We start from the raw sequence: 27,440 nt of genomic DNA, 5'->3' as shown, positions 1-27,440 counted from the left end.
TTTAAAAAGTTTCCAATTCACTTCTATTATCAAATTTATTTAATTCTCATGTTATTTTTTGTTGAAGAGATACCTAGGTAGGTAGCATGCACATGCCTGAAGCACTACATGATATGAAATAGTGCTGCCATCTAGTGCTCCTGCTAATGTATAACATTGTTGCAAAACTGCTGCTATATAATGCTTGAGCTTACATTTCTGCTTTTCAACACAGGATAAAAAAAAAAGAAAATGAAGATTATTTGATAATAGAAGTAAATTAGAAAGTTGTTTAAAATGTTATGTTCTATCTATACCATGAAAGAAAAAAATGAGGGTTTTATGTCCCTTTAAGATTATATGATATGGAAAATCTTAAGGAAAACCCAGAAAATTACAAATTAAATCCCAGATTACAATTTAGCAAAAAATAACATAAAATCACAGTACTAATACTACCACTCTTAATACTACCAGTCTCTTTCAGTAACATGGTTAAAATATTAGACAAAGGTCAAAGCTTAATAAATGAAGGTTTATTATGTGAAAAATTAGCACAATACATTAATAATACAAAGATATTACCAAATAGAATTACACAAGCAAACAGTTTTTAAAATAAAAAAGAGAAAAGGCAGAAACCCTTTTACGTTACTAGTCTTGGTATCTGTGCCAGGGAGATTGGCAGGAAAAGATGGTCTCTCACTCTGTTGGTATACAGCCTCCCATGTAAGAAGAGTCACTTTACATGTTAAAACCCAAAACTGTATACCTCTTTCCATTATATCAGATTGCTTCACCCTCCCTCTTTGCGGGGGCTGGGAAGCCCCCTATCTTTTACAACAGTCAATAAGCTCTAAGTCGTTGCCTGGAATTATAGAACACATTATAATTTCTGCTAGGTAAATCTATTGCATATATACAAAAAGGCAATCTCTTAGGGATATTGTGAGGAGTGTTTTGATACCTAACACCATATATATTGCATTCTTTATGTCTCTGAGCATTATTTCTTATAAAAGCCCTTATTTAAAGAGCTAGCTGTCCAATCAATGACCCCAGGGTAGTTCCTGGATTGAGGCTCTGTGTTCTATCATGTTCTATCTGCTGTGTTTACAAAATTGGACTGTACCTGCTGTGTAAGCAGGTCAGTTCCAAAAAAAAGAAATGCTTTTATACACTGTTATTTTATTATATTGATAAGTTCTGTTGATTACTGGAACTTGGAGCACAAAGATAACAAAAAATAAAATATAACCTTTATTGATTAAATTAAAAAGACAGCATAAAATATGTGTGTATGCTACCCTAGAAAATGTTAAAAACACTCTCTCTGTTGGTTATTCAGTATTCAGCATTCACAATGCTAAGTATGTGGAGCACTAAGTAATAAAGTGATAAGACACAGATTATATTATAGGTATATATATATCTATTAATCTTCTGTGGGTCTATGTGGCCTTATGACTGGCCAATCTCTTAGATTACCACTTAGAAATATTGGTGCGTTATTACCTATAATAATATACCTCTGTAGTCTATTATTGTCAGTTTACTTGGGTTGTGGCTCATAACATCAGCAACACTATAACAGAAATATATGGCACAGCTCTTTGTTTTAGTATCAGCTGCGTATATTTAGATTCTCTCCTTATATATCTACACAGGAAAACTGAACACAGTAAGATAATACTAGTAGTGTATATATATATATATATCTCTAAGTATTGTAGATTGTTTAATTGTAAGTAACTTACAGTACAGGGCTGATTCATTGATATTATTTTAGCATATCTATCAGTCTTGTTAGACCCAATTCAAAGTAATTGAATGTCTAAAACTACAGGTGGGTTACCAAACATATGCTGATATTAGATTTTGATTGTCTGCGCTTGTGAATACTACAAGTAGTTATATCCAGCAATTTCCATTGAACATCATAATGGGAAATGAGATTTCAAAAACTTGCAAAATGTGTATCAGATAAATGCTTCTATTAAATTTGGCTGATAACAACCTTATGCAGTGTAAGCATTTATATTGTATCTCATTGCCGTTACTTAAATTGTGCTACAATATTACCAAGTGTCAACTAATAATAGCTGACAGAATGTATCAGGTATATTGAAGTATAGATTGGTGCAGGGTAGCCGGTAAGTTCATGTGCATATATGGTCTATCCACTCTGTAGTAGTTAAATTAGCACATTTCTTAAACATAGATCCCTTATATCTTTGTTGTAGTAAACCATGTGTTTTACACCCTTTAAACTGATAAGTTAACTTGTGCTTGCTGCTGCTGTACTAAGCAGGTCATCTAACTACTATATGATGATATCTAGCGTTGCTCTCAATAGTTTTAACTAGGATCTTAGTACTCTTACTAGTTAAAGTTAGTTCAGCTTTACCCGTATTGTACTATGGATACGCCGACAGTTTAAAATTATTAGAGCTAAGATAAGTAACAAAAACTACTGCTTGTGCCTGTTAAGAACCATAACCGCTAAGTGCTTATTTAAAGAAAATTATATGCTAAAGTCTTCTAAGTTATTTTATCAACAAGAGAGGCAATTAAAAAAGAGGTCCCCTGACGCAGCGTTTCACTAACGCATCCTCAGAGGGGTTGTTCTATCTGCTGTCAGTTTGAGCCATAAAGGTCTCTTCTGTGTATACTACAAAGTATTTATGAGGGGTCTGGCTTATCAAAGGGAAATCATATGCACACATAAACACAGCAACACAGTTCTTCTTAACAAACAAACAAAGTTTGTTAACCCCTTAGCATCTCAATCATGGTGTATTCATGACACCTCCCCCAAATAAGAGATGCACAAGACACTCCAGCTGCATATCAAAGGGAGCTTCCCCTTGTGGTGGTAATGCCATTGCCAGACAAATTGCACATAGCAGTTTGCCATCATGATGCCCTTCATTTAAAAATGACACACAATTTGCTCTACCCAGCTGATTTAATATATTGCAGGGACCCTCCCATGCAGCCTGTAGCTTGTTCTGCCTCATGGGTGTTAGTACCAGAACATTCTGCCCCATCTCATACACTCCCTCTCTGGCAGTAGAATCATGCAACTGTTTTTGTAGAAATATGGCATTGGCATCTCTGGGTTCTGCAGGTACCTTCCCCAATAAGGCTTGTATCTTGTCCCTGAATGGTACATCATACCCGGTTACAGAGGTTTCTGTGAAGCCTAGGGTCTTGCTACATATTGTGTGCTCTGTGAACATATTGTGTGCTGTCTTCTCCACTGTGGGTCCTATCTGCTGAGCCTGCTGGGGACTCTGATTATGCAAACCTATCAGTGTATATGCTGAATGGCACTGTGGGGCTGTGTAAATACACTTCTCTGTACTCCTCCCCCCTTCACCTGCAGTCTGTGTCAGTCTCTGTCCTCTAGTCTGTGCAGTCTGTTTATAGGTCACAGCTGAGGTTAAGGGGTCTCTGTCACCCACAATCTTTCACACTCACTCTTCAGGTCCCTCAAAGAGTATCCTGTACCCTCCTCACTCACACAATCTGAATTCTGGGGCGCTGCTGCTTCCTTCATAGAGTGGGCTACATTCTCCCCTGCTCTCTCTCACAGTCTGCCACTTCACATCCTCACACAGAATTTGGGATCCTTCTGACACTGGTGCAGACAAGCACATATCATCCTTCTGCAATTTATCCCATATATCCTGTCTCTTTCTTTCCACATGGGCCTCGATTGGTTCTGGCACAGACTGGCACACATCATCCAGTGGCCCAGTCACCCAGTCATTCTCTCCCTCCATATCCCCACTTCTTTCTATAGAATCCACTGATTCAATCACAGACAGACACTCACCACTCATCTGCCTCCTCTCACAGACAATTTCTCCTTGTACAGTTAAACTCTGTTCAGGCACAGACAGACCCACACAATCTATCCGCCTTTCCCCCCAGTCAGTCTCACACTGTACAGTTAACATTAAGTCTGCAGATCCTGCTGGTCCAAGCACAGACAGACACACACCACCCATCTGCCTCCTCTCACAGCCAATTTCTCCCTGAACAGGTAAACTCTGTTCAGGCACAGACATCTGCCTTTCTTTACAGGCAGTCTCTCCTCTTACAGTTTCACATCTCAGCACAGACATGCCCAGTTTAGGCACAGAGTGGGAACATTCTCTGCACACACTCTGGGAACAGAGGAGTCTCCAGGTTCACTACCAACAGGTGAGATAGTCTCTCTCTCTCTAAACGTACAAGCTGTAGCTGATACTCTCTCAGCCTGTCATTCAGCTGCCAGGGCCTCTCTCTCTCAGCCTGTCTCTCAGCTGCAGCAGCCTGTCTCTCAGCTACAGCAGCTTATCTCTCATAATATTTTGCAATCACCTTCATGCACAAACTTGCATCCGCTGAGCCCATATGTTTCAGAACAGTTTGCAAATAACAGTCCAGTGGACTCCCAGATCCTGATGAATCACTGCCCGCAGCTGCAGACATCTCTCCTGAGGCTTCAGCTGGTGTAGCCTAGCTGTTATCATATTCTGTAAGTAGTTGTATTAGTCCATCTTTGTTCTTTCCACGGGATGGGATATCTTGCTCCTGGCATAACAGTGCAGGCATTTCCTTGGTATGCTGATGGTATGCCTCCATAGTAAAATATAAAATAGAAAACAGAGAATAGGGAGAATAGGGAAGGGGACTGTTTGCAATGTGTGACTATATAATGAGTTTTAGCCTTTGGAAATTGTGAGAGTCACAATTTCTTTTAGTACTGGGATTTTCACACTAGCAAATCCACAAAGCATTAAACTCTAATAAAAAGTATCCCACCCCTGCCATCAATTTGTGATGACCAAGGTTAAGCAACCCTGCGCCAGTCACTTGTTTGGCACAGAAAGGGTTATCAGACGCCTTCTACTGTCACTACTCTGTCACAGTTTAGATGCTCCAAGCAAGCCTGTGACTTAGTTCAGTGGGTTTAAAGGTTAATAACACTCTCAAGCCTGTGCTAGACGTAAAAGAAATGCCCAAAACTCCCCTTTAATGCCACCCACACTAAACACTATATCTAGCTGCCACCACTTAAGATTGTATGATATGGGAAATCTTAAGGAAAACTCACAGAAAATTACAAATTAAATCCCAGATTACAATTTAGCAAAAAATTACATAAAAAATAACATAAAATCACAGTACTTATACTACCAGTCTTAATACTACCAGTCTCTTTCAGTAACTTAAATGAAGGTTTATTATGCGAAAAATTAGCATAATGCATTAATAATAAAAAGATATTAACAAATAGAATTACACAAGCAAACAGTTTTTAAAACAAAAAAAGAAAAAGCAGAAACCCTTATACATTACTAGTCTTGGTATCTGTGCCAGGGAGATTGGCAGGAAAAGATTGTCTCTCACTCTGTTGGTATGCAGCCTTTAATGTAAGAAGAACCACTGTGCATGTTAAAACCCAAAACTTTATACCTCTTTCCATGATATCAGATTGCTTGACCCTCCCTCTTTGCAGGGGCTGGGAACCCCCTATCTTTTACGACAGTCAATAAACTCTAAGTCATTGCCTGAAATTATAGAACATTATAATTTCTGCTAGGTCAATCTATTGCATATATACAAAAAGGCAATCTCTTAGGGATATTGAGAGGTGTGTTTTGATACCCAACACCATATATATTGCATTCTTTATGTCTCTGAGCATTTTTTCTTATAAAAGCCCTTATTTACAGAGCTGGCTATCCTATCAATGACCCCAGTGTAGTTCCTGGATTGAAGCTCTGTGTTCTATCATGCCCTCTGCTGACAGTTTGAGCCCTAAGGGTCTCTTCTGTGTATACTGCAAAGTATTTATAAGGGGTCTGGCATATAAAAGGGAAATCGTATGCACACATAAACACAGCAACACAGTTCTTCTTAACAAACAAACAACTGTTTTTAGCACAAAACTACAGAAATTTAATCCCTTAGCATCTCAATCATGGGGTATTCGTGACAGTTGGGTTTGCTCCTTCTTTCTATACAAGAGAAGGCATTTTTTTCTAGCTTTCCAGTCCAGGTACAGCAGGCCCATCTATCCTAGTTAACAGGCTGGACCTGTTTAGGTATTATCTGAGGTGGGTACTTAATACTGGATCATATGGATCTATTTCTAGAGGCCGGAACTAGGCTTCTTCTGGGCAATTGTCTTCTCAGAGAAAGGGAAGTTTTTCAAGTGACCTTTGGAGTCATTGTCCTGGTATCTATCGTACTGTGAGAATATTTTCCTCCACTATTGGTGCATGCCCTAATTGGGGGATGATATTTCCATCCTAATTGGGTTCTATGATTTTTAAGCAGAGCTTATTAGTTCTTCTTTTCATTGGAGAATGTAAGCATTCTCCCTTCCTTTTGTTAGGAAGAAGGATGTATTTTCTGGTTCATCCTTTTTGAGCTAATCTGGTTCTTAGGAACCGTATCTTATAGTAATCCTCGTTCTGATCATAGGTTTCCTTCTTGGGATCTGGGGGTTAAGCTGGCAGTATCCTGCTTACCAATTTTACAGTAGTTCCCGGGTCTCTGCTTTTAAGGGTTTCTTACCTTTGCCTGCTAATAGACATTTTTGTTTTTTCTCGTGTCTTTTCGATCCTCAGAGTTGGATCCAGACTGGAGTTGCTGGTGTAGACACCAGGGTGGATCTTGGATGCTGTTTTGTCTTTTGGATAGGAATTTTTCCTGAGATGTTGCGAAATTTACTCTTCGTGTTGTGCCCTCCAGTCCCCCTTCTGGTCTTCATTGACATGGGAGTGGAGAGTGATATACACAGCTGAGGCCGAGACTTTGGCATGGAGTTGAAGTATCTGTCTTTACAGACAAATGGAATACCGGTTGGTGAAATCAATCCCAGTGTTCCGTTCTGATCTCCCTGTTCTGAAAAAAAATTCTCTTAAGCTCCTCCAGGGCAGTTTTGACTTTGTTGCTTCCTTGTCCATGGGGAGAGTGTGTCCTAGGGAGGTCCGGGGGTTGGGAGTTTCCTTCCAATTTTTCCTTTCGTTCCTCAGTGAGCATTCTGCTTAGAGGATTTGGTCTTCTGGGTTCATACCAGTTGGGACCTCTCAGTGGGGAGATCTTCTTTTGGAGATCTTCTTTTGTAGAAGGAGAGTTCCTCCTACTCTTCAGGATCGGATGTCCCCTACAATTATTCCCTGGTAGGACCATTTTCTATAGTGTAGTGGTTATCACATTCGCCTAACACACGAAAGGTCCCCAGTATGTATCTGATGGGGACGACAATCAAGCAAGGCATCAGTGTTAGCTCCACCGCTTCTGTAGCAGGAGGTGGGTTTGAACCCAGGTGGAGCTCCGGCTTTTTCATCCAGAGTATGCTAGACATCTAGCATTCCTTAGTGGTTTCTTTTTAACCTTCTTCTCATTCGGCCATGTCACTCTTTGTTGTGGATGGTTTGATCCTAGCAGGAGCAGGTGTCAGTGAGATGGTTTGCTCCGTTTATATCTACGAGTTGTATCGCAGTTTAGGGGCTTTGCCTCCATGGACCTTTTACAGGGATCTGCTGGGGCAGGGTCCTTGTGTTCATCACAATCTGGATTCTCTGAGGCTGACTGCATGTAATTGAATGCTTAGTCTTAGACATGAGAGGTTTTTCTGAAAGGATTGTTGATACTCTCGTTTTAGCTCTTAAGCCGGTGTATCGTTGCACCTATCATAATGGGTGCAGAACCTACTTCTTCTAATATGAAGAATGGGGTTTCCCTGGCACAAGGCCAGGTTTTCCAGGATCCTTTCATTTTTCCAGAATGCTCTGGAGAAGGGCCTTTTCTGTTAGCTCCCCTAGGGGACAGTTTTCAGCCCTATCTTTTTTACTGCTCAAGAGACTTACAGAGCTTCCAGATGTCCAGTCTTTGGTTCAGGCTTTGACTAGATCAGGCTTGTGTTTAGCTCTAGTGCTCCTCTTTGGAGTTTACATCTTGTTCTAATTTTTTGCAAACGGCTCCATTTGGGCTTATGCATGGTGTTGACATTACAATTTTCTGTCTGGGAAGGTTCTTTTTCTACTGACTATTGCTTCAGCGGGCAGAGTTTCTGAGATGGCTGCCTTGCATTGTGAGTTTCCTTACCTAGTTGTTCTTACGGCTAAGGCTGTTCTTCATACTGGGTTAGGTTTTCTTCCTATGGTTGTTTCAGATAACAACATCAATCAGGAGATTGTGGTTCCTTCTTTGTGTCCTAATCCTTCTCTTCGAAGGAGCGGTTATTTCATAACTTGGATGTGGTTCTGGCCTTGAAGTTATATCTTCAGGCTGCAAGGGTGTTTTGTCAGACTTCTTCCTTGTTTGTATCTATTCTGAGAAGCATAAGGGGCTGGAAGCCTCCTCCACTTCTTTGTTTTCTGGGTGAGGAGCATTGTTTGCTTAGCTTATGAGTCAGTGGGAGGCAAGCCTCCTCAGAGGTTTAGGGCTCTTTCAACTAGAGCTGTGGTTTCCTCTTTGGTCTTTTGAGAATGAGGCCTCCTGGTTTTCCTTACATATTTTTTTCAAGACTTTACATATTTGACATTTTGGCTTCAGCAGAAGCAGCTTTTGGGAGAAATGGTTTTGCAGGCTGTGGTGCCCTCAGAACAGGGTCCGCCTCTCTTTTTAACCTCCCGTTTTTCATTCAGTGTCCTCTAGAGCTTGGTTATATGTTACCAACAAGTAAGGAATGAAGCCGTGGACTCTTTTCATATTAAGAAGGAAAACATAAATTATGCTTACCAGATCATTTCCTTTCCTTCTGTATGAGGAGAGTCCATGGCCCACGCCTCAATTCTCCAGTGGGACGGACTTAAATTTGACTTTGTTCTTCTGGCACTATTTATACCCTCATATTTCTCCTACTGTTCCTTGTTCCCTTGGCAGAATGACTGGGGGATGAGGGAAGTGGGGAAGGTATTTAAGCCTTTGGCTGGGGTGTCTTTGCCTCCTCCTGGTGGCCAGGTTCTGTATTCCCACAAGTAAGGAATGAAGCTGAAGACTCTCCTCTTACAGAAGGAAATGAAATTATCTGATAAGCATAATTTATGTTATTTTTTATTCATAATGAAATTAAAGGGATATTAAACATCTATCTCACTCTCCCTGGAGAAACCAAAAAGGATATTCTGAAACCTACGTTTTCTTTAGAATGTTGCATATTATATAGCTGATTTAGGTAATGAAAAACAAAATCTAGGTTACAAAATTAAATTTTTGGTCTCTCGAGGGAGCAAGGGACACAAATTTCACATAAATACTGTAGAATAGATGTTTAATGTCCCTTTAATGATCCCTTAGTCCCCAATATAATTCATAGAAAAAAAAAGTTCTTTCAATTTACATAAAGGGATGTGAAACCCATTTTGTTTTCATGATTTAGATACAGCATACAGTTCCCTTCTATTATCAAATCTACTTTGTTCTCATGGTATTCTCTTTGGAAGAAACTATAAAGCTAGTTACATGTGTGAAGCACTGTATGACAGCGACACTGGAACTCCTGCAAATGTATAACATTGTTAAAGTAAACATGGGCATTTCCAGCTTCGTTAGCTGCCGAATGCAGAAGTAGGGGCCCCCTTGTTGACTTCGGCTCTTTTCAGATCAGGATTTATGATTGCAAAAGATCACCACAATAAGATCTGTGCAAATTTGACCTTAGTGTGGTGATTTTTCACAAGCATAAATCTGGCTCTGAAAAGAGAGCCAAAGTCAATAAGGGGGTGCCTACTTCTGCATTCGGCAGCTAATAAAGCTGGAAATGCCCATGTTTACTTAAAAGGATTAATGCAAAACTGCTGACAGATATTGCTGCAGAGCATGCTCCTGAGTCTACCTACCTGCTTTTTAACCTTTCAACAAAATATTCCAAGAGAACAAAGTAAAACTGATTAAAGAAATAAATTGAAAATTTCTTTTGTTGTGTGTTTTTTTTTTTTTAAATTGTACACTTTACCTGAATCATGAAAGAAACATTTTGGTTTTCATGGCCTTTTAATTATTTTAGAATACTCAAACTGTTAGTTAATGTTAATGTAACATACTTTAAAGAACTTATAGGGGCATATTTATCAATGTGCGAGCGGACATGATACGAAGTAGCGTAACATGTCCGCCGCACATCGATAAATGCCAACAGCATACGCATTCTGGTGAACTGCTGGTGCAATGCTGCCACCTGCAGATTCGCAGCCAATCGGCCGCTAGCAGGGGGGTGTCAATCAACCCGATCATATTCGATCGGGTTGATTTCTGTCCGCGGCCTCAGAGCAGGCAGACAAGTTATGGAGCAGCGGTCTTTAGAAGCCTGAAGGCTCACCGGAAACAAGGGGCATCAAGCTCCATATGGAGCTTGATAAATACGTCCCAATGTCTAGATTTTTATGGATGACATAAGATTATTGCTTTTAATTGCAGCAACAGTAAGAAATATATCCTGTAATTTATTTTTTGTTGGGGTAGGGTGATGTGCAAGTGGGTAAGCTTATCTGAGCAGGTGGGTTTTAAAGTAAAACTTAAACTTTGAAAGATGGCAGATAGTCTGACAGTTCCATAGAGTAGGTGCAGTGAGGCAGTTATTCCTGAATGGAGAATGGACAGACAGGTCCTGGGAAAGCCACTTAGAAGAGGTTAAAGGGACAATAAAGTCATAATTAGACATTCATGATTTAGAGAATACACTTGTAAACAACTTTTCAATTTACTTCTATTTAATTTGCTTCCTTCTCTTGTTGTCCTTTGCTGACAGGATTATCTAGGTAAGCTCAGAAGCCGCAAAGAACCTAGGTTCTAGCTGCTGATTGGTGGCTGCATATATACACACCGATTGTCACTGGCTCACCCATGTGTTCAGTAGTTAGAAACCAGTAGTGCATTGCTGCTCTTTCAACAAATGATACAAAAGAATAAAACAAATTTGATAATAAAAGTAAACTTAAAAGGTGTTTAAAATTGTATGTTCTACCTAAATCATGAAAGAAAATGTTTAGGTTTCATGTCACTTTAAGTTAACAAAATGTAGGCAAAATAAGAGAGTGAAACTTTGAGTGAAGAAAGTGTGAACTATAGAAACATTACATAGATGAGAATGGTAGGATTTGCCAATTTTTCAATGTTTGGATTGGAAGTGAGTGGCAAAGTGAGACTTCAAAATAGAAAACCTCAGTAAAATGGTGATGACACCACTACAAATGATACAGAGCTCTAGGTAGTGTAAGGACATCCAGGAGAAAATTACAGAGATAGAAAAATGTGGAGAGAAAAAATGGATATAACAGAGCACTCAAACGGTACTGATTAAAGATAATTATCTATATAGGTGGATTTGCAGGACAAGGTGTAATGTAGAAAACGTAACTTTTATTAGTTAAAAATAAAAAATATGTATAAATAGTGACAAACATTCACACAATCAGGTCTATATATAAAACCAATTAAAATAGATGATGAATGCTGAAATGTCAGATATTAGCTATATGATGTGTGTTAAGTTGGTAGGTCTGGTAAGGAAGCACAATAAGATGCTCACGGATTGCACAGGAACTGATCAGTAAAGGAGGATTGACCTCACACAATAATTATCTAACTAGTGCAATGCTGGAGCGGTGCTATCACTTGTCAGAGTCCCACACTATTTAGCACAAATTGAGTTAGACAATAATTCCCATAAACATACTGGTCTGTTGTATGGACCTATTCAAAACTTAACAGCCAGGTAGGGATACAATCGTAATCACTTATATATTCACATCCATTTGTAGCTATTTGCGGTTTAACACACACACAATAAAACGAAATGCGCATCAGGCGCTCTGGATGAATGCTGATTGTTTTATTGTGTGTGTGTTAAACCGCAAATAGCTACAAATGGATGTGAATATATAAGTGATTACGATTGTATCCCTACCTGGCTGTTAAGTTTTGAATAGGTCCATACAACAGACCAGTATGTTTATGGGAATTATTGTCTAACTCAATTTGTGCTACATAGTGTGGGACTCTGACAAGTGATAGCACCGCTCCAGCATTGCACTAGTTAGATAATTATTGTGTGAGGTCAATCCTCCTTTACTGATCAGTTCCTGTGCAATCCGTGAGCATCTTATTGTGCTTCCTTACCAGACCTACCAACTTAACACACATCATATAGCTAATATCTGACATTTCAGCATTCATCATCTATTTTAATTGGTTTTACATATAGACCTGATTGTGTGAATGTTTGTCACTATTTATACATATTTTTTATTTTTAACTAATAAAAGTTACGTTTTATACATTACACCTTGTCCTGCAAATCCACCTATATAGATAATTATCTTTAATCAGTACCGTTTGAGTGCTCTGTTATATCCATTTTTTCTCTCCACATTTTTCTATATTTATACAGGATATTGAGCACCCCCCACCTATTATTTTGGTAAGGAATTTTTTCCTCCTTGTTTATAGGGTATAATTATGTTGGGGAATTAATACGCATACTAATATAATAGTATTTCTCTCTTTTACAATTTCTAGAAAATTACAGAGAGACTGTGTGAGATATGGTTGACTTAGGGAATTGTGATTTGGGGAAGAGAGATAGAGGTGGTCCTAGAAAACTAAAGGACCATATATATTTACGAATGGCTGAGCATTGTTGTTTTCACTAAAGGAGGCTCTAAATGAAGGTTGGTTAGATAAGATGTAAAGCATGAAAGACCTGTATCTCAGATACCAAATGAATGAAGGGGCTATAGGAAGAAGTTATGGTCTTCCATGTCAAACAATACAGAAATGGCTAGAAGAGGGAATTGTACCTTTGGTTGTGTAGCAAGTAAATCACTACTTACCTTGGTGAGAGCAGCATCTAAAATGAGATTGAAAGTTAGAGAATGATGATAATAAAGAGGAAGATATAACATTGAATAGATGAGAGATACTACAGAGATAGGTGAAGCCCAGGATAATTTAGTATTCCTCTTACTGGGTTGCAGAAGTAGTCATCTGAGAAAAGCAGAAAGATGTCATTAGAGAAAGCCGTTAAGCAGCTACATGACTTACAGGGTTATAAAATATTGAAAAAGGGTTTTGGAAGATTGAGATATCACAGAATGACTGTAGTGAAAGGAAAGTGAGAGAGCCAGGCTTTACAGTGGTTTAGACACCGTGAAGCAGTTCCAGGGGACAAATAGATAACAGCAACATGGAGGGAGAAAATAAACTAATGCCATGAATACCCATGAGGATTATGTTAGGAATAATGGAAAAGCGGACAATAAATGTCTTATACCACCATATTGTCAGTCAACAGGCAAAAATTGTAACAAACGTGTAGTCCACAAAAGAAAAGCTCTGCAAAAGATATGGTATTTGAGGAGAAGTCTAATTTTGAGATTGAATGAATGGAGATAAGTTTTAGTGTTTAAAGGGACAGTATACTATAAAATTGTTTTCCCTTAATGTGTTTCCAAATTACTTTTTTTACTAGCTGCAGAGTATAAAATGTACGATAATTTGCTTTTTAAGGTTTATTTGTGTATATTTTGAAGCCACAACCTAATAAAATGGGTTCAACTTGTAGGTATAATCAGACTTCATTACTTTATCACTTTGTGTACATATACCTGCTTCTTTATGTTATAGTTGTCCGTAAACCAAAGACCAATAATTGGAAAGAACAATGGAAAATTAACATTTTATTACCTTACCACTTTTATACCCCACTGGGAGTGTAAATTCTTCTGCTGGCTGTGTTTACACAGCTTATCTATTAGGTGGGACCTAGGGACCTAAGGCCAACATTTTTTTAGAATAGTTGGGGGTACCACAGGCTAAATGAACTATTTCAAATGCCAATATAAAGATAAAGGAGCTACTTGTAAACAATTTAATATACTCCAGCAGGTAAAGTGGATCATTGGGAACAAATTAAAGGAGAGAACTTCTTTGAGTAAACTGTCCCTTTAATATACAGCAAGCTAGCAAAATACATAACTATCATATATTTGTTTTTTACAGGGAGAGCCAGCAGAACAGAGCTCTATGTCTCCAGTTTCATTGGATGAAATGACAGATGAATGCATACTTAGGAAAATAGCTGATGGTGATGATACATTGCATTCACCTATCAGTAGACAGACATCTAGTGGTGAGTACAGATGTGGAATACTAATCTTTCATTAATATACTTTGAGTTACCTAAAACAAGTAAAACAAATTTGGGAGACTTACCTGTAGGCATCTCCTGTTGTCAATGAATGGGATGAAGCAATAAAGGTTGTTTTAATATAAAATTGTGTCTGATGAGGACCCCTTCTTCAGTTGCAGTAGTAGTTAGTATTACAAAAATAATAAAAAAAATACATACATCCCTGTAATAATTGTGCGTTTTTTCCATACAGGTAGTGAGCTTTGCAGTCCATCATATATTCTTAACAACAGAGACAGCATTAATCTTGAAAACACAACACCTACTTATACCGGGCCATTTTGTGGAAAAGCTAAAGTTCACACAGACTTCATCCCAAGTCCATATGAAAGAGATTCTCTAAAGCTTAAAGTAAGTTCCTATATATTTAGCAAACACCTTGATATTTATATATATAAAAATGTTTACTTTAGCATAATGAAACAACTATTTATTTTGCCCCTTTTCATGTAATTTAGCTCTGAACTTGGAATGCATCTGCTGAATTTCCAAGGCCAACTCTGTTATATATCTGTCTCTAGTTTTGTAGACAAACAACAGCGCTGAACTCCTTGGGACGGGTTCACCAAGAAGCCTCTTTTGTGTCAACAGAAATTAATCCTCAAAGGAGAGAAAATAATCCACAATAGTGTAGTACGTATGGATAAACTAGGAACACTCATAGGCATATCGTAAAGTTGAGCATTCTCTTTTATTAAAACGGCACGATACAAACTTCGTTTAAAAAAAAAAGCTTTTTTCTTGCTTGGATTCCAGTATAAAAGAACATAAAAAACTCTTTAAAATGTTTTGATTCTCAACAGTCTTCAACAAAAAAGCTATATTTATGTGCTATACACTATTTTGGATTGTTTTCTCTCCTTTGAGGACTCTTTTCTGGTGACACAAGAGAGGCACTTGGAGGTCAGAGCCGTTATTTGTCTACAAAACTTTCAGTGTTCAGCGTGCAAGATAGGCTAAGGCTGGCTGCTTCTTCCTTTAAAAAGGGAAGTTTTTGTTAACTTCTTAAATAAAAAATCTCCTGTATTATTTCTAATTCTCAATATCTGTCTCTAATTAGCTTTACCCGATTGGAGCTGCAAAACAATTCACGTTATACTAACTTTATCACTGGGACTAGCCTTGCTAAAGCCCAGATTGGCCTCTTTCAAATAAGGCAAATGGATTTGTGGAGTTTGGCTATTGAAAAATAATTGCAGTAAAAAGGATTTTAATTTGTTTTAAAAACTCGGTCGATATGTTATTCTATAGCAAAACAACAGAAATCTTCTGTAATTACAAGGGGGTCTATTTATCAAACTCCGTATGGAGCTTGATGCCCCGTATTTCTGGCGAAACACAAGTTATGAAACAGCAGTCTAAAGACCGCTGCTTCATAACCTGTCCGCCTGCTCTGAGGCGGCGGACAGACATCGCTGAAAATCAACCCGATCCAATACGATCGAGTTGTTTGACACCCCCTGCTGGCGGCCGATTGGCCGCGAATCTGCAGGGAGCGGCATTGCAACTGCTGGTGCAATGATAAATGCAGAGAGCGTATGCTGTCGGCATTTATCGATGTGCGGCGGACATGATCCAAGGTGTTTACTGTCCCTTTAACTGTTGTTATTAGTGTTCTTGGGGAATTTTATCATGTTATGAACAAAAAAAACATTCTTTTAATTATGAAATGATTTTAATTTCCAGAAAGGAGACATTATTGACATCATTGAAAAAACACCAGCTGGCATCTGGACAGGAATGTTAAACAACAAAGTTGGATCTTTCAAGTTCATCTATGTTGACATTTTACCTGAGGAAACGGAGCCTCCCAAAAAGGCCAAGGTTCACGCAAGGAGTAAACGTTTAAAACCCAAGACTTTGCAAGAGCTCCTAGAGCGCATTAATTTGCAGGTAAGAACATTTCTTTATGCAGCAAAGCAATCAAACTTTTTTCTTTTGCATGCAAGCAAAGATTTTATGATTTCTTTTTTCATTGAGAGAATTGTTCTTCAATACATTCTTTATACTATTAACCTGTATAAAGGTAACATTTATCTATTAATATCTACCATATTATTTATCAACATTAGTAGTAAAAATTTAATTTTTTTATACAAAAAATAAAAATAGAATCCCATTGTATCTCTTTTTAAGGTTTATCTTCCTTCCTTGAGAAATATAAATTTACTGATCCTGTATATTTTTATATAGAGTGATCGCAGTCAAATAAATACATTTAAAGGGGCACTGAACCCAAAAAAATTATTTTGTGATTCAGATAGAGCATGCAATTTTAAGCAACTTTCTAATTTACTCCTATTATCACATTTTCTTCGTTCTCTTGCTATCTTTAAAGAATGTTTTGGTTCAGGGACTGGACAGCACTTGTTTATTGGTGGGTGAATTTATCCACCAATCAGCACGAACAACCAAGGTTATTCACCAAAAATGGCCCGGCATCTAAACTTACATTCTTGCTTTTCAAATAAAGATACCAAGAGAATGAAGAAAATTTGATAATAGGACTAAACTAGAAAGTGTCTTAAAAATGCATGCTCTATCTGAATCACAAAAGAAAAAAAATTTGGGTTCAGTGTCCCTTTAATCTGACAAAAAACTTTCATCATGATAACCCTATGTATGGTATTATAACTGTATTTTATAATTATTTTGAGGACTTACCAAGAAAGTAAATTTTCTTAGATTGCATTTTTAAAGGAATAGAAAAGTCAAAATTAAACTTGCATGATTCAGATAGAGCGGGTCATTTTAAGACACTTTTAAATGCACTTTTATTTTCAAATGTGCTTCATTCTCTTGGCATCCCTTGTTGAAGAAGAATATGCACATATTCTATACTAGTGGGAGCTAGCTGCTGATTGGTGCCTGCACACATTTGTCTCTTTTGATTGGCTAACTAGTCATGTTCAGCTATCTGCCAGTAGTGCAATGCAGTTCTTTCAGCAAAGGATAACAAGAGAATGAAGTACATTTGATAATAGACGTAAATTGTAATGTTTAAAATTGTAAGTTCTATCTAAATCATGAAATACATTTTTGGGGTTTCCTATCTCTTTAAGTGCAAAAAAAAAATGTATTACCAGAAATTTTGACAACAATCCGAATTCCACAGCTAAACAGACTTGATAAACACCCAGACAGTAATTTACAAATTATTAACAGATACCCCAAAATGTTTTGGGATGTAACATTGGTTTAGGCAAAACACAGACATTACTGACTGTAACTAAAGAAGAAAGGGACTTGAGAATTATTATTTCAGATGATTTAAAGGGATACTAAACCCAATTTTTTTTCTTTCCTGATTCAGATAGAGTATGCATGGTCATGCAACTTTTTATTTTCTCCTATTATCAAATTTTCTTTGTACTTTTGCTATCTTTATTTGAAAATGCAGAAAAGTAATTGTTAGGTTGTTAGCTGATTGGTTTGCTACATTTAGTCACCAACCAGCAAGCGCTACCCAGGTGCTGAACCAAAAAGGGGCCGGCACTTAAGCTTACATTTCTACTTTTTCAAATAAAGATAGCATGAGAACGAACAAAAATTGATAATAGGAGTAAATTAGAAAGTTGCTTTAAAATTGCTGCTCTAGCTGAATCATGAAAGAGAAAATGTGGGTTTAGTATCCCTTTAAAATTTGGTACACAATGCAGCAGTGCAGCCAGTAAGGCCAGTCGAATACTTGGTTGCATTGGGAGAGGTATTAGCAGTAGAAATAGTAAGGTTCTTATGCCACTTTACAGATCATTAGTTAGGCCACATCTGGAATATTGTGTTTAGTTCTGCAGAAAGATATAAATAAACTAGAAATTGTCAGAAGGAGGGCTACTAAACAGTGCATGGTCTAAAATATAAAACATACAAAGAAAGATCTAAATATGTATAGTTTAGAGGAGAGAAGGGAAAGTGGCAAGATTATAGAAACCTTCAAAGATATGAGGGGACACAATCTTAATTAGAGGGTAAAATTCAGGAAAAATGTGAGGGAGCAATTTTTTACAAAAAGATTGGTGGATTAGTGGAATAAACTTCTAATAGAGGTGGTAAACACAGGGACCGTAAAATAAATAAAAAAAATGCTTGTGATATGCATAAGGCTATCCTTCAAAAATAGTAACATATAATGGGCCAGATTATGAGTGGATCGCTAATTAACACTCCCGCTCGAGAGTTTATTACGCAAGTTTTTAGCACTCGTTGGGTTTGCGCTCATATTACAATTTAAAAGTAAACTGTTTTCTTTCAAGAGCTAACCCGACGAGTGCAAAAAGCCGAAGTTAGAATATTGCGTGCGCATTCACATATTCCCCCATAAAAGTCAATGGAGAAAAACAAGTTGAAAAACACCCCGCTCTTGCGTAAATCCAATTGCATCTTCGCATATGCTCTAACTCAACATTAAAATATGAATATTTCATACTCCAATGTTATGCACATAGAAGAATATGTTCTATTTATTCTTAAATACATATTTCTAATATTTACATATTGATATGATTAGATAAACAGTATCTCACAAAAGTGAGTACCCGTCACATTTCTGTAAATATTTTATTATATCTTTTCATGTGACAACAATGAAGAAATGACACTTTGCTACAATGTAAAGTAGTGAGTGTACAGCCTGTATAACAGTGTAAATTTGCTGTCCCCTCAAAATAACTCAACACACAGCCATTAATGTCTAAACCGTTGGCAACAAAAGTGAGTACACCCCTAAGTGGAAATGTCCAAATTGTGCCCAATAAGCCATTTTCCCTCCCCGGTGTCATGTGACTCATTAGTGTTACAAGGTCTCAGGTGTGAATGGGGAGCAGGTGTGTTAAATTTGGTGTTATCACTCCCACACTCTCTCATACTGGTCACTGGAAGTTGAACATGGCACCTCATGGCAAAGAACTCTGAGGATTTGAAAAAAAGAATTGTTGCTCTACATAAAGATGGGCTAGGCTATAAGAAGATTGCCAAGACCCTGAAACTGAGCTGCAGCATGGTGGGCAAGACCATACAGCGGTTTTACAGGACAGGTTGCACTTAGAACAGGCCTCGCCATGGTCAACCAAAGAAGTTGAGTGCACATGCTCGGCGTCCTATCCAGAGGTTGTCTTTGGGAAATAGACGTATAAGTGCTGCAAGCATTGCTGCAGAGGTTGAAGTAGTGGGGGGGGGGGTCAGCCTGTCAGTGCTCAGACCATACGCTGCACTCTGCATCAAATTGGTATGCATGGCTGTCGTCCCAGAAGGAAGCCTCTTCTAAAGATGATGCACAAGAAAGCCCGCAAACAGTTTGCTGAAGAAAAGCAGACTAAGGACATGGATTACTGGAACCATGTCCTGTGGTCCGATGAGACCAAAATAAACATATTTGGTTCAGATGGTGTCAAGCGTGTGTGGCAGCAACCAGGTGAGGAGTACAAAGACAAGTGTGTCTTGCCTACAGTCAAGCATGGTGGTGGATGTGTCATGGTCTGGGCCTACATGAGTGCTGCCGGCACTGGGGAGCTACAATTCATTGAAGGAACCATGAATGCCAACATGTACTGTGACATACTGAAGCAGAGCATGATCCCCTACCTTTGGAGACTGGTCCGCATAACAACCCCAAAACCCCAAACACACCTCCAAGACAACCACTGCCTTGCTAAAGAAGCTAACGGTAAAGGTGATGGACTGGCCAAGCATTTCTCCAGACCTAAACCCTATTGAGCATCTGTGGGGCATCCTCAAACGGAAGGTGGGGGAGCGCAAGGTCTCTAACATCCACCAGCTCTGTAATGTCGTCATGGAGGAGTGGAAGAGGACTCCAGTGGCAGCCTGTGAAGCTCTGGTGGACTCAATGCCCAGGAGCAGGGCCGGCCCTAGCCATTGCGGGGCCCAAGGCAGGATGACAAAACGGGGCCCCTTTCTCCCCACTCCCAACCCTGCCCAATCTTCGCCTAAACCCCGCCTAATCTTCGCCCCAACCCCACCCAATCTCCGTCCCACCCCCGCCCAATCTCCGCCCCCTCAGCTTTTAAAATTAAAAAAAAAAGAAGAAAAATCATTTAAGGTAATGCACAACATTATATATATATATATATATATATATATATATATATATATATATATATATAAACGATATAAATCCACTAATGTGGAGCACTATAACATTGTCAAAAGAAAATTATCAATCCTTGGATTGATGGAGTGTACACCTATATAGCACTCATTCCCTAATTGATAGTGACAAAAATTGGACAAGAACTGTGTCTCCTTGGAGGAGAGTGTGCGTGGGGATGTTTATTAAAATATAACCTTTATTGGTAATCTTTTAAAAATATACGGCAACAAACACAATTGACATACAAACTTTATTAAAAACACAGGTTTGGGTCTTAATAGATTATTATCCGTTATTCACGGAGTACATTGCGTGGTTGTGTTGTATTTCAGAAATTACTTGAGTTGGAGGTCAGGTTAATCCCAGTGATTATATAGTGATTTATTATACTTTGAGCTTATATTTGAGAAGGCTGTGGTATTGTGATATTTACTCTGTTGTTATATGAGTGATCTGTGACTCAACTTTCAAATCAAATTTTGATATTAAAGGTATTAGCGTAAATATTCCATGTTATCACCAATATTTATTATTAATGCTTGTAAAATTGCATTTCTTGTGTATCTTGGTGAGATACTGCTTAATTTCCTAGTAGTTGTCTTGTTATTTCAGTATGATATTGTGGGAAATATATGTATACTGCTGTTTTAAGTAGCCTCCTAACTATATAGATACTGAAAGTACTTGCTGTGTATAGTATGATAATTCTGGTCGGTAAGTTAATGTATTAACCCCTGTGATATCTTAGAATGTGTATTTGTCAATACTTAAGTATGCACAAGCATTGTGCTTAAATCACAAGCATTGTGCTTGATATCTTAGATTGTATATTTATCAATACTTAAGTATGCACAAACATTGTGCTTGAGTCATTACACAGAAATTATATTTTTTAAATTTCTTGGAATTTTTGAAGTTGGTAGTGTGTACTATACTTGTTATAACAGTAGCATATTTGAATAATTTAGTAGCTCTAATGGATCTTAGCGTTAGGATCTTACGATGTAAGAGTTATAATATTCTTGTGAGTATGCTTTAATATTACAAGAAAGTAGCTGTTCTGGTATGAAAATTATGCGCTTAGTATGTATCAACTATTACTAAGTGGTCTTGAATAATTAAAGCATGTTGTCCTCTTAGGCCTTAGGAGTTGTTAGCGGTATTGTGGTGTGAGTTTGCTGAATATTGGCGTTTTTTTCTGTGTATTTAAATATTCGTATTCCTAACCGCTTGCTGAATGCTTGCTTTTGATACTAGTTGTTTTTTTAAGATAATACGCTAAGTACTTGCATTATTATATCTGGGCTTAATGTTTCGCCTATATAACTGTTTGCAATATTTGCAATACTTGCGATATTGTATCTAGGTTAATGTATAACAATATTAACCGCTTGCAAATTCCAGGCTTAATGTATCACATGTGTCTAAGCTTAATGTATCACATATATAGCTACTTGCAATCCTTGTGATACCGTATCTATATCTGGTTTTTAATACTGTTAACCGCTTGCTAAATCCTAGGCTATACCTGTCAATTTGGCGTGGGGTACTTCGCCAAATATTGACAGTGTTGTATATATCTTATTAAAGCTCCTTAAATCTGGCCGTTGGCCAGTTCTAGGCTTCTAATATCAAATGCTCATGCTACTGAATAAACTCCGTTTACAAGTAAATTTACTTAATATTGTGCACAACCACAATAGTTATATATAATATAAAGACCTCTGTTCCTGCTGATTAAAAAATGCTAACTGGCATTCTACAAACAATTCCCTAACATGTTTCGCCACTAACGTGGCTTTTTCAAAGGGAAAAAGCCACGTTAGTGGCGAAACATGTTAGGGAATTGTTTGTAGAATGCCAGTTAGCATTTTTTAATCAGCAGGAACAGAGGTCTTTATATTATATATAACTATTGTGGTTGTGCACAATATTAAGTAAATTTACTTGTAAACGGAGTTTATTCAGTAGCATGAGCATTTGATATTAGAAGCCTAGAACTGGCCAACGGCCAGATTTAAGGAGCTTTAATAAGATATATACAACACTGTCAATATTTGGCAAAGTACCCCACGCCAAATTGACAGGTATAGCCTAGGATTTAGCAAGCGGTTAACAGTATTAAAAACCAGATATAGATACGGTATCACAAGGATTGCAAGTAGCTATATATGTGATACATTAAGCTTAGACACATGTGATACATTAAGCCTGGAATTTGCAAGCGGTTAATATTGTTATACATTAACCTAGATACAATATCGCAAGTATTGCAAATATTGCAAACAGTTATATAGGCGAAACATTAAGCCCAGATATAATAATGCAAGTACTTAGCGTATTATCTTAAAAAAACAACTAGTATCAAAAGCAAGCATTCAGCAAGCGGTTAGGAATACGAATATTTAAATACACAGAAAAAAACGCCAATATTCAGCAAACTCACACCACAATACCGCTAACAACTCCTAAGGCCTAAGAGGACAACATGCTTTAATTATTCAAGACCACTTAGTAATAGTTGATACATACTAAGCGCATAATTTTCATACCAGAACAGCTACTTTCTTGTAATATTAAAGCATACTCACAAGAATATTATAACTCTTACATCGTAAGATCCTAACGCTAAGATCCATTAGAGCTACTAAATTATTCAAATATGCTACTGTTATAACAAGTATAGTACACACTACCAACTTCAAAAATTCCAAGAAATTTAAAAAATATAATTTCTGTGTAATGACTCAAGCACAATGTTTGTGCATACTTAAGTATTGATAAATATACGATCTAAGATATCAAGCACAATGCTTGTGATTTAAGCACAATGCTTGTGCATACTTAAGTATTGACAAATACACATTCTAAGATATCACAGGGGTTAATACATTAACTTACCGACCAGAATTATCATACTATACACAGCAAGTACTTTCAGTATCTATATAGTTAGGAGGCTACTTAAAACAGCAGTATACATATATTTCCCACAATATCATACTGAAATAACAAGACAACTACTAGGAAATTAAGCAGTATCTCACCAAGATACACAAGAAATGCAATTTTACAAGCATTAATAATAAATATTGGTGATAACATGGAATATTTACGCTAATACCTTTAATATCAAAATTTGATTTGAAAGTTGAGTCACAGATCACTCATATAACAACAGAGTAAATATCACAATACCACAGCCTTCTCAAATATAAGCTCAAAGTATAATAAATCACTATATAATCACTGGGATTAACCTGACCTCCAACTCAAGTAATTTCTGAAATACAACACAACCACGCAATGTACTCCGTGAATAACGGATAATAATCTATTAAGACCCAAACCTGTGTTTTTAATAAAGTTTGTATGTCAATTGTGTTTGTTGCCGTATATTTTTAAAAGATTACCAATAAAGGTTATATTTTAATAAACATCCCCACGCACACTCTCCTCCAAGGAGACACAGTTCTTGTCCAATTTTTGTCACTATCAATTAGGGAATGAGTGCTATATAGGTGTACACTCCATCAATCCAAGGATTGATAATTTTCTTTTGACAAAACAAGTACACAGCACCTCAGCCAATTTTTTTAGGTAACACTACCAATCTGGTTGGATATTTATACCATATTAACAGAACCAGAAATCACTAGGCTACCCTAAGTTGTAAATTTAAGCAGTGCCATTAGTATCCCCCTTCTTTTTCCACTATAACATTGTATATATTGCAATATACCATTTGTACTATTGGAACAGCTGTTTATGTATATAATGAAGAATTATGCTGACAATTAGGAACAGTTGAGTTGAACTAGCAAATGCAGGTCCCTAGGCAGATTGACAGCGCGGGGGCCTCTACCCAGAACAAAAAATACTTAAAAGAAATGGGGCAATGTACTGCACCACACAAACACACAGATATAATACACACAAAGATACTTATATACACATACATCCACACACTCAGACAGATACACAGGTGTATACACACAGCCCACACACCACACACAAAGCCCACACACAATAAAATAAATGATGCCCCCAGCAATAAAATAAAGCCCCCAGCAATAAAATAAAGCCCCCAGCCCCCCTGCAATAAAATGATGCCCCAGCCCCACAGTCTGCAATAAATGATTCCCCCAGCCGCACTGCAATAAATGATGCCCCCAGCAATACAATGATGCCCCCAGCCACACTGCAATAAATTATGCCCCCAGCAATACAATGATGCCCAGTCCCCCTTGAATAAAATGATGCCCCCAACAAAAATATGATGCCCCCAGCAATAAAATGATGTCCCCAGCGCCCCAGTAATAAAATGAATAACCCCTGCAATAAAATTATGCCCCAGACCGCTTCAATTGCCCCCAGCCCCCTGCAATAAAATGAAGCCCCTGTGCAATAAAATTTAGTCCAGTCCCCCTGCAGCCCCCGGCCCCCCTGCAAAAAAAATGATGCCCCCCTGCACAAAAATTATGCCCCTGCAAAAAAATGATGCCCCAGCCCCCTGCAATAAATGATTCCCCCAACCCCACTGCAATGATGCCCCCAGCAATACAATTAAGCCCCCAGCCCCCCTGCAATAAAATGATGCCCAGTCCCCCTACAATAAAATGATGCCCCATTCCCACTGCAATAAAATGATGCCCCATCCCCACTGCAATAAATGATGCCCCAGCAATAAAATGAAGCCCCTTGCAATAAAATGATGCCCCAGCTCCCTTGCAATAAAATTATACCCCCAGCCCCTGCAATAAAATGATGCCCCCAACAAAAATAATTTTTCCCCAAGCCCCCTGCAATAAAATGATGCCCCAGCCCCCCTGCAATAAATTGATGCCCCAGCCCAACTGCAGTAAATGATGCCCCAGCTCCACTGCAATAAATGATGTCCCCAGCAATAAAATGAAGCCCCCTGTAATAAAATGATTCACCCAGCAATAAAATTAAGCCCCCAGCCCCTGCAATAAAATGATGCCCCAGCTCCCCTGCAATAAAATGATGCCCCCAGCTTCCCTGCAATAAAATGATGCCCCCAGCTTCCTTGCAATAAAATGATGCCCCAAACCCACCTGCAATAAATGATGCCCCCAGCAATAAAATGATGCCCCAGTTCCACTGCAATAAATGATGCACCCAGCCTCACTGCAATAAATGATGCCCCCAGCTCCCCTGCAAAAAAATGATGCCCCAACCCAAAGATGATGCCCCAAGCCCCCCTGCAATAAATGATTCCCCCAACCCCACTGCAATGATGCCCCCAGCAAAACAATTAAGCCCCCAGCCCCCTGCAATAAAATGATGCCCAGTCCCCCTACAATAAAATGATGCCCCATTCCCACTGCAATAAAATGATGCCCCATCCCCACTGCAATAAATGATGCCCCAGCAATAAAATGAAGCCCCATCCCCACTGCAATAAATGATGCCCCAGCAATAAAATGAAGCCCCTTGCAATAAAATGATGCCCCAGCTCCCCTGCAATAAAATGATGCCCCCAACACAATTAATTTTTCCCCAAGGCCCCCTGCAATAAAATGATGCCCCAGCCCCCCTGCAATAAATTGATGCCCCAGTCCCACTGCAGTAAATGATGCCCCAGCTACACTGCAATAAATGATGTCCCCAGCAATAAAATGAAGCCCCCCTGTAATAAAATGATTCCCCCAGCAATAAAATGATGCCCCAGCTCCCCTGCAATAAAATGATGCCCCCAGCTCCCCTGCAATAAAATGATGCCCCAAACCCACCTGCAATAAATGATGCCCCCAGCAATAAAATGATGCCCCAGTTCCACTGCAATAAATGATGCACCCAGCCCCACTGCAATAAATGATGCCCCCAGCTCCCCTGCAAAAAAATGATGCCCCCAACAAAAAGATGATGCCCCAAGCCCCCCTGCAATAAATGATGCCCACGGCAATAAAATGATGCCCCCAGCCCCACTGCAATAAATGAAGCCCCCCATGCAGCAATAAAATGAAGCCCCCCATGCAGCAATAAAATGAAGCACAGTCCCCAGCAATAAAATGATGCCCCAGCCCCCCTGCAATAAAATGATGTCCCAGTCCCACTGCAGTAAATGATGCCCCAGCTCCACTGCAATAAATGATGTCCCCAGCAATAAAATGATGCCCCCTGCAATAAAATTATGCCCCTAGCCCCCCTGCAAAAAAATTATGCCCCCAGCAATACAATTATGTCCCAGACCCCCTGCAATAAATGATGCCCCCAGCAATAAAATGAAGACCCCAGGCCCACTGCAATAAATGATGCCCCCAGCAATAAAATGATGCCCCCAGCAAAAAAAATGATGCCCCAGCAATAAAATGATGCCCCCAGCCCCTGCAATAAAATGATGCCCCAGCTCCCCTGCAATAAAATGATGCCCTAACAAAAAGATGATGCCCCAAACCCACCTGCAATAAATGATGCCCCCAGCAATAAAATTATGCCCCAGTTCCACTGCAATAAATGATGCCCCCAGCCCCACTGCAATAAAATGATGCCCCCAGCTCCCCTGCAATAAAATGATGCCCCCAACAAAAAGATGATGCGCCAAGCCCCCTTGCAATAAATGATGCCCCCAGCAATAAAATGATGCCCCCAGCCCCACTGCAATAAATTATTCCCCCAGTAATAAAATGAAGCCCCCTTGCAGCAATATAATGATGCCCAGTCCCCCTGTAATAAAATGATGCCCCCTGCAATAAAATGATGTCCCCAGCCCCCCTGCAAAACAATGCCCCAGCCCCCTGCAAAAATGATGCCCCCAGCAATACAATTATGCCCCATCTCCCCTGCAATAAAATTATGCCTCCCTGCAATAAAATGATGCCCCCCAACAAAAATATGATGCCCCCAACAAAAACATGATTATGTCCCCAGCCCCCCAACAATAAAATGAATCCCGCTGCTGCAATAAAATGATGCCCCAGACCTCTTCAACTGCCCCCAGCAATAAAATGATGTCACAGCCACCTGCAATAAAATGCTGCCCCCATCACACCGGCAGCTCATGAGCAGTAAAAGCAGCAAAGCTCAGGTGCAGTAACACAAGTCGTTGCCCAGTGAGGAGAAGTTGCAGTACTGAGTCAGGTTATAACTCACCCAGGTATAAAGCTCATACACCGACATTCTCTTCTGCTTCCG

At 38.7% G+C, this 27,440-nt stretch overlaps 1 protein-coding gene across 1 annotated transcript in view; it reads left to right on the top strand.

Moving 5' to 3' along the window:
• The window catches only part of SASH3 (SAM and SH3 domain containing 3), a 120,027-nt gene that overhangs the window by 71,262 nt on the left and 21,325 nt on the right, over positions 1-27,440 (top strand). The window contains exons 5-7 of the mRNA XM_053699357.1: positions 13,987-14,116; positions 14,370-14,527; positions 15,863-16,069. Of these exons, the coding sequence (XP_053555332.1) occupies positions 13,987-14,116; positions 14,370-14,527; positions 15,863-16,069 (495 nt within the window). The remainder of the gene's footprint in view (positions 1-13,986; positions 14,117-14,369; positions 14,528-15,862; positions 16,070-27,440) is intronic.

Source organism: Bombina bombina, chromosome 1, assembly GCF_027579735.1.
Source record: "Bombina bombina isolate aBomBom1 chromosome 1, aBomBom1.pri, whole genome shotgun sequence".
In the NCBI taxonomy this organism is placed as follows: domain Eukaryota; kingdom Metazoa; phylum Chordata; class Amphibia; order Anura; family Bombinatoridae; genus Bombina; species Bombina bombina.
Note: the sequence above shows the minus strand (reverse complement) of the source record. Positions and strands in the feature narration are given on the sequence as shown.